The sequence below is a fragment of the Gossypium arboreum genome, chromosome 12 (genome assembly GCF_025698485.1).
Source record: "Gossypium arboreum isolate Shixiya-1 chromosome 12, ASM2569848v2, whole genome shotgun sequence".
NCBI lineage: Eukaryota > Viridiplantae > Streptophyta > Magnoliopsida > Malvales > Malvaceae > Gossypium > Gossypium arboreum.
Window position 1 is genome coordinate 92787607 of NC_069081.1, and position 10325 is coordinate 92797931.

Below are 10325 nucleotides of genomic sequence, written 5' to 3' on the forward strand. Positions count from 1 at the left end.
GGAAAAAAAAGAGTAGATATACTTTTTGGTTCTCTTATGACTTTATTATTTAGATTGGTACCTAATAAAAGAGTCGACTTCTTGGGGCAGCCAACTCAAACTCTCAACAATTGAAAATATTGTATTGACATTAAGGTTTTGTCTAGCTTCCATAGAAAGTCATGTACAGTTCACAAGAAAAGTACTTTAATTAATGGAAATAGATATCTACAAAACTCGAAAAAAATATCAATATAAAGTGTGTAAATAATAATGAAAATACTTAGGTACCCCACAACTTAAGACACCAAGGTACCTCCATTATTATTCACCCACCTATACTCCCACTTCTCCCGAGTCTTGCAGGTGACTATTTCCACCAACTGAGGTACCCCCTTAATAAATCATACATGACTCTCCATAAAAGTTAATGACAAAACCTCGACACAAGGATAAAACCTTCAATTATAGAGACTGGATCAACTACCCGACAAACGACATTCCAAGTAGGAGCCAATCCCCCCTCAATAGTACCTAATTTCTTTATATTTTTTTTTCAGACTAAAATTTGATTTCCACCACACATGTTAGCCCATTTTTGAACCTTCGTTAATCTTGATTTAACCACATGGGACACATCATGTCATCAACTATGTACCTACCATGTGTAGTAAATTTATTGGACCACATAATCCAATTTTAAAAGAGTTTCAAAAAATTGACTAAAACCTGTAAGAAAAGCCAAATTCGAGTACCAATCTGAACAAAAAATATATATGTACCAATTTATACATCAAAACCAAACGTACCAAAAAATATATCTACCTAGAAAAAACTAAGCATAAAAACAGTTGAACTATGAACTCAGTGGGGCAATCTCTTTAAATTGCCTTTTCATGCATAATAAAGGTTTCAGCTTCAGCTAGAGTTCACTAAGCAAAAGGTATAAGAATAATGATAAAGACAAAGGCATTCAGATTCAATACTTCCTTTAAATGCTTCTATCTCAGAGGGAGTTTTTTAACTGCAGTAGCAAGCATAAAAAAGTCCAGGAAAGCGAATAAGTCGATGTAGATATTAGATAGTACACAACACCACCTACACGAAAAGTCTCGTGAGCTGCAATCGAATAAAAGTCTTTTAAGATCAACATATGAAAAGGAAATAAGATATGGGGGAAGAACATTAGAGATTGCATTCAACAAACAAACTTTGCCTTTGTTAATTGTATGCAATTGTGTAAAAGTCAAGTTGAAGGTTCCCCTTCCAAGCGTACCCTCTTGGGACATTTCTCTTCACCTTGACTGCCAGTGTTCATCACTCTGTTTTCTTTGGCTTCCACAGAACACCTTTTGTAAGGTTTAAATCCAGTTCGGCCAGCTTTTAGTTTTGAATGTCCTAATCCAATAGTCAGCAGGCCCTCTTCTGTACTGTTCTTGTCTCTTGATAATGCATTTTTCACAGTTTCTTGATGATCAGAACAAGAACCCCATGTCTTGCTGTTGAGATCTAAAGTTGATATTTCTTCGTCTTCCTCAGCTGGATTTTGCTTGTCTTCACCTATATTTTCCTTTTGCTGCCCCTTGCTCTTGCCGTCATGTGGAGGAGAAAAGCTTTGTGGGAGTACCTCCCGGGAGAAGAGGGCTTGAAAAGCTAGCCGCCCCTGAATAAGTAGTGAAGCCATACAGTGGCAATGGTACAAAACAATTAGAATAATAATTAAAGTTGAGCTATATGGGAAAATTGACATATCGACTCACCTCTTCAGATACCTCCTTCCAAGAATCACTCAGGTTGCTATTGCTTCTACTACTACGACGGTTACATTCAACTTGTGGATGATTGGGGTCAGCTCCTTTTGAATCTTCCTTGTCTTTTTCATGTTTTTCTAACGCATCTGTCTCTACCTCACTGCTTGAAGGAGTGTTGGAGCCACATGAGGACCGGTCAACTTGTTTTTTGTTCTTTGTTTTATTTGCATCCTGAGGCTCAATTACTTCAGCAGCCGTCTCATCATCGGTAGCTTTCACTCCAGTATTCACTTTTGCATCTCCTCTCTCTTCACAGTCCGACGATGATGAAGTAGGTGATTTAGATGATGAATGCTGACCTTGCAAAGCTTCAGAGTTCTCAGGGTCTAGTTGCTCAACCTGCAGAGATAGAGCTTGATCAGTTTTACCCTTTTGTTCTGTCTTGGCAGCTGGAGGTTGACCATTCTCCATTGGTGGAACTGCAGCAGTGGATGCAGGAAAACAGGTAAAGCCTGTATGCAGAGGAGCACATACAGGAAACAGTCCATGGGCGGCCCACCATGCAGTGGCAGCTGCTACAGTTGCAGCAGCGATTGCAGCCATACTTGGAGCAGAGTTCATTTGTCTAGATGGGAAACCTCCTAAGCCGCCTGCAGGAGAATCGCCAGAGCTTTCAATATTCTCATAAGGCCAAAATCTTGCTGCAAAGCTTGCTGCAGCATGGGCAGCTGGATTCTGTAACAAAGTAGATACAATGAGACTGGAAAAAGTGGAGGAGACATGTAGAAATGATCGATAGTCCTCTTGATTTGGGCGAAGATGCATAAAGGGAGTATGAAAAGGTGGCAGTGCCTGCTGAGTTGATCTCGGAGCATTATTCTGATGTTCAGTAGTTGCAGATGCAGCTAGATTTGCGGACAGGTTAGGTCCATGAACATCACCCATAGGGCAAAATACAGAATCCTGAAATGACATATCCAGGGAAGGATTTTGAGCACATGTTCTCAGGCTTCCATCTAGGACATGCACAGAAACATGTCTAGGATAATTTTGAGCGGCTTGCATTTCATCTGCACATAAAGCACCATCCAAATCATCTTTTCTTTGGCCTTGAGCTGGTTTATCATATGAGGTGCAGGAATACTCCAGGTTTGAGGCCTTACTTGTACCATTATCATGAATTTTCTGTTGGACATTAAGTATATAAGCTTTATAAATTTCTTTAAGTTCAAGAGTGACATAGAATACATGTTTGTCATGATTTACTACCTCTTTTGGAGAAGGTACAAACTCCCTAAATGTGCAAGAGCTTTTGAGTGCTGCTGACGCTGGTATAAAATTCTTATTCATGGAAGAAGCAGAGGGGCAATTTGCTTCGCAGAGAAGGGTAAAAACCCCAGAGCAACTCTCATCTTGATTTTCTTTCAGATTTGTAGACTTTTCATCTCCATTAGGTCTCTGACATAAAAGATATATTTGAAAAGCTTAGGTAAAAAAAGGAACATATCTAAAGGTGAGAATGAAGTAGTTGAGTAAGAGAAAGAAACCTCTGGAAGTGGTTCTTTCTCCAAGTCCAACACTTGCTTGCAATGTGAAGAAGATATCGGTGTTTCAGATTTTCCATCCTTAGCTCCATCCTGTACTGTGGTAGAAGCACCGGTTTTTCGAGGATAAGGATTGTTTGGTTTTCTTTTAGGGCGTGGAGGTGGAATCTCTATGTCAAGAGCTTGACCTATTGGTACACCTTTAGCAAGTGCCTCCTTCTCCAACTGAGAATGGAATACCGTCAGTAGCATCAATCAAATGAAAATATAGAAAAGGAGATTACAGAAGCTGCCAATGAAGAATCAAATTTCTAAAATTAACTGTGTGACACTAAAATATACTATAGGAATAGCATAATTCAATGCAACATGATAATATCTAACAGGAATAATACCAAACATCATCAGGGAACAAGAAGCCCATGCATATAATTGCTCTAACATCTCCTTAATATGGATGTTTATCATGATAATATCTCACACAGGAGATTGTACAAAATTTTATACTCCATTGTCAATTAATATGCCTTATTTTATAACATTTTATTAGATTTATCTGCTTCCCACCAAATAATTAGAATCCATCAGCCAAATTTGTACAACATTTGTTTTACCCAGCTTCCAGAAAGTACATCGCAATTGTGTCCTTCAAATCAGGTAAGCTTATACCAAAAGGGGAATCCTCTAAAGCACTTTTAAAGAATCATCAAAAATAAACTTTTTTTATTCCTTTAAGTCTATCACATGTCCCCTCAAGAATAGTACGCTATCTTAACATTTGACTGTAGCATACACCCAGGCCATAGTTGACCATATACATACACCAAGACTGACTAAATAAAAAAAGGAGGCTGGTTTAGCCAAGCCGGCAGTTCTGCTTGGTTAAACCAACCCCCACTTTACTAGAAGAACACTTAAAATTGTATATATAGAGGGAGAGAGGATTACTCCATTCAGATGGAAAGAAAATTACCAGTGGCTTCTTAAGAATCAGAGTCTAAGTTCTGCATAAAAAAGTTTAATCCTTCAAATTGCCAACTTATCCCATATAATGTGAACCAAACTATCCATGATGTTCTTTGTCATGTAAAATTGATATCATTAATGGTTAGAACTTCATACTGAAGAAAGTATTTCACAAAGCTTTAACCATAATAATCTTGAACGATCTTCATTTGCTTACCCTCCTGATAAAATTCATCAATTATGAGCTAATTGAGATAAAAATGTTCGAAACTACTAACAACAGAATGTGTGCATTTGTTTGTGGAATCAGAAATTTGAAAGGAAAAAAATTGCAATGCATTACCATATACCTAACTTTAACATGATTGGCAGGTGACTGCCAATACCTGCAAGAAATAAGTCTTTATAGACGTGCTTGGTTAAGTGAAAAAATGAGAGGGAGGAGTGGAAAATTGGAAAGAAAATGAAATTGAGTATGCTCGATAAGAAAGGAAAGAGAGAGAGAAAAGAAAACAAGAGAGGTACCATTTTTCATCCTAATGCACAAAAACAAATCATTCCAAATTGGAATGATAAGAGGGGGGAAACGAGAGACAAAAGCAAATTCAAAATTACGCAATTTTCAAAAGTTCCAATTTCTTTCATCTCATTTAAATTCAAAATTTTGCATTTTTCAAAAGTTTCATTTTCTTTCATCTCATTTTTCAACTCAATGGAAAGAAAAGTACTTTTTTTCTTTTAATTTTTCCATCTTACCAAGCACCCCAATGGAAAGAAAAAAGATACTATTTTCTATCTTTCTAGTCTTCCAATTTTTCATCTTTCCAATTTTCTCTTAGCTCTACCAAGCAAAGCCAAAGAGAAGAATCCAATACAATTTTATGAGTGATACCTTTTACTGAGGATGCATACCACATTCATTAAATTATTAGTAAATTTACGCTTTGGTCACTGAATATCAAAAAGTTAAAAAATGGTCCTTAGACTATTCGAAAGTTTTCATTTAAGTCATTGAATTATTCGAAAGTTTTTATTTAACTCCCTGGGCTGTTAAGTTTTTTTTTTTTAAAAAAGGCCGTTTAGCAAGCTCTAACCAACAATTCGACTATCAATACGGTGGATTAGTACCCATTGATGAGTAAAAGAACATACCTTAAATCCAAGTTGATTTGACGGTCACTGTTGGAGATCAAAGAAGAAAGCTGTTTGAATTTTGGTTCGTGGATTCATGACGTTTAAAGTTATTTTATGAAAGAAAAACTGAATTGTAGAAGAAAAGGGGAATGAGAGTTTCGCTTAATGCAAGCGGTGCAAATAGAGAGGACCATACAGTAGCAATTTTAACAGCCCAGTGACTTAAATGAAAAGTTTTGAATAGTTCAATGACCATTTTATAACTTTTTAAAGTTGAGTGACCAAAACGTAAACTTACCAATAGTTTAATGTCCTTTGGTGTAGTTTACCCGAAAATTTTATGAGTGATTCCTTTTATTGAAGATGCATACCAAATTCACTACGTATGGGATGCATGCCTCAAGTCTAGCACCACAATTAGCTACAAGGCACATCTAACAAACATGCCCCTCCTAAGCTTGGCTGAAAAACTTAAGGTATTATGGGAAGAATGATCCCACTATTCACCTAGTAGGTATAATATAGTTTCCAGTTATGACTCACATTTCAGATGAAAAGAAAAATATGCAGATCAGCATTCTATGTTCCTCGTTACCAAGAAAGGAAATAAGTTCTGTGTCATAAATGATTAATCTATATAGATGCATGATCCTTAACCTTAAATGAGTAGCCTATCCTGTATTTCAAACTCTCCCAATTCCCAAAAATGGAAGAAAGAAAAATAAAATTCATATTATAGATCTAACAAGTCTCTCTGGTTCAAACTCGGTAATATTGCTAATGTTTAAAGAGATTTCTCACCAGTAATCTGAACGCATTAACTCACTCTAGAATTCAAAAAATTATATCCTTCATCATAAGACTTGTGGAATCCCTCCTAGCACTAACTACTAATCAACATATTCCACTCTGATGTTAGAAGATCATTTGGCATATGAGATCAACATCATCAAACACATCTTGACTCACAAAGGGGAAAAAGTCCTTTTTCTAGAAGTAAATCAAGACCTTCAGCTAGGCTCGATATAAAAACAGCCTTAAACTAAATTTTGAACTTCCACCACATAAAGGAGACAATGGAAAGAAGGAAATAAAAAGCAAAAGAAAAAAAAGGGGGGGGGGGGAAGAAGAAGGAGAAGAAGACAAAAGCCCTTTAGATATTGTCTTGAAAGAATGTGATACATGCCCTTATAAAAGCTTTAATAAAAATGAACCTGAAATTGAAGACTAGATGTGAAACTTGCCACTATAAAGGTTTTAACAGAAAACGATCCTAAAATTGAAGACAACTATCAAATTTACTATAGGTTCAGATTCATTTTAAACCATGGATGCTGATGCATTGAACTATTAGCAACCTTGAGATACCCTAAACATGAAGGATACACTAATAGGTAATCCTAATTGCAAATGACTGGCATACCACCCATTGATGCTAAAGAATTCAATTTGAAGCAGAGCCAACATCTTGGCATATAATATAACAACGAAGAACATGGTAGTTAGGCCTAGCCCAAATTCACTTCTTACTACCATTCCCAAAAAAGAATTAACTTCTTATTACTTCATAATGGTCTATATTCACTCTCTATGCAAATTCAGACTATATGTGCCTGCATGACCCGTATGTGCCAAGTAACAAAATATACTAAATTTCCTCCGCTGTAGTAGATTAAGTACAAATTTGCATCAGCAAGTTCAAAAGTGATCAGACAAGTGGATGCCTTGTGCACAAAAGCTGGTGAAATGCCTATTAGAAAGAAAAGAACCATTTATAACAACTTGAAAAATGAAACACACCCCTTTTTTTTCAGACAGATCAGACTCCTTGGGTGATAAACCTATTTGCATAGCCAATCTCATAAAGATTCCAAATAAATAAAATTCATATAGCTGACATCTCCAAAACCAAATTTGTAGAGATGATAAAGGCTATCGCCCTAAATATGATTTACAAAAATTAGTATTTAGTAGCTCGGAGTCTCATCTAACTCAAGTTGGTGCCTGCCTATATAATAAATAAACTCCAGTGTGCTTCTTCACATGATTATAATTTTAATCATTTATATGCAACAGATGTTTTTGACGAAGAAAACTATCATTGATATGCAACTGATGTTTTTGACGAACAAAACTATGTAATCTCTTCATATATTAGCCATTAACTCTTTCTCCTCAATCTATTAGTTGAATATGCCAAGGAAACCTCCTATATTCTCTTTGTTGTTTTAAATCAACAAAATTGCTTATACAGGGGGGAAAACTGAAGTAGAGAATAATCAGTAAGATTTCCCAACCGTTCAAGATAGTGCAGTTGATGAATCGATATCTTATATATTTCAAGAAAAGACATGATATAAGCAGCAGAAAAAACCATTGAACATAAGCATAAGCATAGACAAGAAGGAACCAAATGACCTTTGAAAAGAATTTTTGAGCATGACTCCTGATCTGCACAGCAGTCTTCGTTCCTATGTGTTCTGAAAATCACCACGTAAAAGAAAAAGGGAAAAAATCTCCAATTATGACAATAAATAACAAAAGCATCTAATTTTTCAGTCCTAACAGACATATCCAACAAATCTTAGCCCACAATAACAATAGTTCTAAAATGACAGCAGCAATTGAAATATTACTGAGAGGGAAAAGCAAGTAAACACCTTCAATGCGTTGCCAAGCTCGTCCATAGAGCTTCAAAGCCTCTAGGAACCTATTATGCTCCTCCTCAGTCCATCTTTCACGTTGTTTGGTAATAGTATAAGGCTTCCTAGTCTATCATTCAACATAAAAGTTCAATTGTCCAAATAATAACAACAAAACCTCCATTTTTTACAAGTCCAACAAGCATAACTTACAAGCAAAAAATAAAAATACTCAATTTATTTCGATAATTAATACCTTAAGAACGAGTTCTTCCCCAGAAGAGTATGTGTCCATTGACAGGACCCGGGCAGCGCTACCGCTGCTTCAAATCCTCTCTAACGAGCAACGGGTAAAACACAAACCTCCTTTCATTTCTTTGGACATTCAATACTACAAATAGTAGAGCCGTTTTTGAACTCCACAAAACCTGATGACTGCTATTTACTACTGCAAAAACAAAAAAGCCAACGACAACAATCGATAGAGATCCGTCTCTGTTTTCTATTACTACTCCAACAAATATTACTGCCTCATCATTTAATAAATTTTTACTATTTTAATTAATCATATAGTAAACTTCAGGTGAAAGCTAAATCTCCAGAGAATTAAAATAGAAATAAAAAATTTAAGTATCCACCGTAACAGAGAGAAGAGACGGCTTCTTCCAATGAACTTAAAACAAAATTCCTTTATTCAGAATCCTCGCCAAAACGAACCCGTAGACGCCAATACCTTTCGAGAAATGACCAAAAAAAAAGTGTTAATTAGTAATCAATAACACACTCCTACTTTCTCGTATTAGTAACAACCAATAACAATAATTCTTTACCTTCTGTTTGGTTACCAAGAAAAAAAAAAACAAAAGAATTCAAACGCTTTCCTTTTTGTCTCTCTACTCAACTTCGAATAAACAACATAATTTTTTAAAACTCAGCTGAGCAGAGCGAAAACGATCATTTTAAGCAACCAAACGGAGAGTAAACAAAGCCCTAGAAATGAAGTGTAAACTGTAAATACCTTGAGAAATAGCCATGGAGGATGAGAACACTGGAAACGACGATCACGCATGAAAAAATTAGTTCACCGGAAAACAGTCGGAAAGTTCATAGTTTCCGGCAATGAAAAAAAGATCGGAATATACAGAAATTGGAAAAACAGAACTTGAAGAAAGCAAAGCAAACGAAGTGAAAACAAGCTCTTTTTTTTGTGAGAATTAAAACACAAAAAATACTACGAGAAATCTCAGCCACTATAATTTCATGTGGATTTATTTTTCTGGAAATTTTTTGAAAATAAAAAAAAAATGGGGGAGTTTAATTTGAGGCTGGAAAAGAGTGAACGGTATGTACAGAACATAGAGATGCATTAGATGTTGCCAAGCGGCAGTAATTTAGTGGCTGATTCAACTAAAGCCCACGCTTGCGCTTTTTCCCTTAATTTTTTAGTTTTTCTTTTTGCCCTTTGGCCAATAGCTCCTATTTCCTACCTTCGTCTTCGAATTTCAGCCACAAGTTGCTATGCTCTTTGGGGTTAAATCCGTAAAATTGACTCTAGCTTTGCCACGTGGTGCCCGACGTCAACGTTTTGGCGATTCGTGGCACAGGTGGTCGGTACGTGGCGGTTCAGGGGCTGCTGCAGAGTCAAAAGCCACCGGGTTTGCGACCATATTAGCCAGGATCTACGGTGATGATTTTAAGATTGCATCAAATCTAGGGACATTCCTATGCATTGCTCCGTTTTTCGTTCTTTCTTTTTATCTTTTTCGTTCCTCACGTGATAAGAATAGCAGCTTGGGTTCGGTTCAAGCTATAAGAATAAAAGTATGATAATCAAAATTTAGATTTGGGTTTTATAAGGCTAAAGTTGAGTCTATATATATTTTTAATATATAAGATAAAATTAAATATATAATAAGAGAAAATATTTAGTATATTGTTATCGAATTTTTGATTTCAAAAATAAAATTAGAGTTTGACAATTATATAATAAAATAAATAAATATTTATAATAAAGACACATAGTAATTTTTAAGATTACTTTTAATCAAAAATAAGAAAATATTTGATAGACCGGAGTTTTAAACTCCACCATTAATGTTGGAGTGATGATAAGTATCATATAAGGTATAATAAAATATTTTAAAAATAAATATATAAAAGAAATTGGACACATAGCAATGTTTATATTTAAAATTTGAGATAATATAATTTTTGGCTTCTGAACTTGACAACAAAATTTACTTTGGTATATGTATTTTCTTTTGATTTTGAACTTGAAAAAATATAAAAATTTGATGATGTGAAACTAT

At 35.4% G+C, this 10325-nt stretch overlaps 1 protein-coding gene across 4 annotated transcripts; it reads right to left on the reverse strand.

Annotated features, from left to right (window-relative positions):
- Nucleotides 1-951: 951 nt before the first annotated feature.
- LOC108479394 (protein LATE ELONGATED HYPOCOTYL-like) lies at nucleotides 952-9789 on the reverse strand. 4 transcript variants are annotated; one of them, XM_053023485.1, is made up of 10 exons: nucleotides 9035-9492; nucleotides 8655-8749; nucleotides 8273-8464; nucleotides 8035-8146; nucleotides 7793-7854; nucleotides 3278-3499; nucleotides 3000-3188; nucleotides 2265-2915; nucleotides 1740-2129; nucleotides 952-1642 (listed from the first exon to the last, which is right to left on the reverse strand). In XM_053023485.1, exons 3-10 carry the CDS (start codon nucleotides 8309-8311, stop codon nucleotides 1226-1228), a joined length of 2082 nt encoding a protein of 693 aa, XP_052879445.1. In that variant the 5' UTR covers nucleotides 8312-8464; nucleotides 8655-8749; nucleotides 9035-9492; the 3' UTR covers nucleotides 952-1225. The 4 variants fall into 4 exon arrangements, with proteins under 4 accessions (XP_052879445.1, XP_052879444.1, XP_017637446.1 ...); XM_053023484.1 differs by having other exon boundaries at nucleotides 1740-2915; nucleotides 9035-9789; XM_017781957.2 differs by having other exon boundaries at nucleotides 1740-3188; nucleotides 9035-9436.
- Nucleotides 9790-10325: the final 536 nt, after the last annotated feature.

What these genes read in the sequence shown, in the direction of transcription:
- LOC108479394 (XM_017781957.2), bottom strand. Translation starts at nt 8,311, where the DNA reads ATGGACACATACTCTTCTGGGGAAGAACTCGTTCTTAAG. An exon ending in AGCTTGGCAACGCATTGAAG is followed by an intron (nt 7,855 to 8,034) that starts GTGTTTACTTGC and finishes GGTGATTTTCAG; the next exon opens with AACACATAGGAACGAAGACT. An exon ending in AGAAAGAACCACTTCCAGAG is followed by an intron (nt 3,189 to 3,277) that starts GTTTCTTTCTCT and finishes CTTTTATGTCAG; the next exon opens with AGACCTAATGGAGATGAAAA.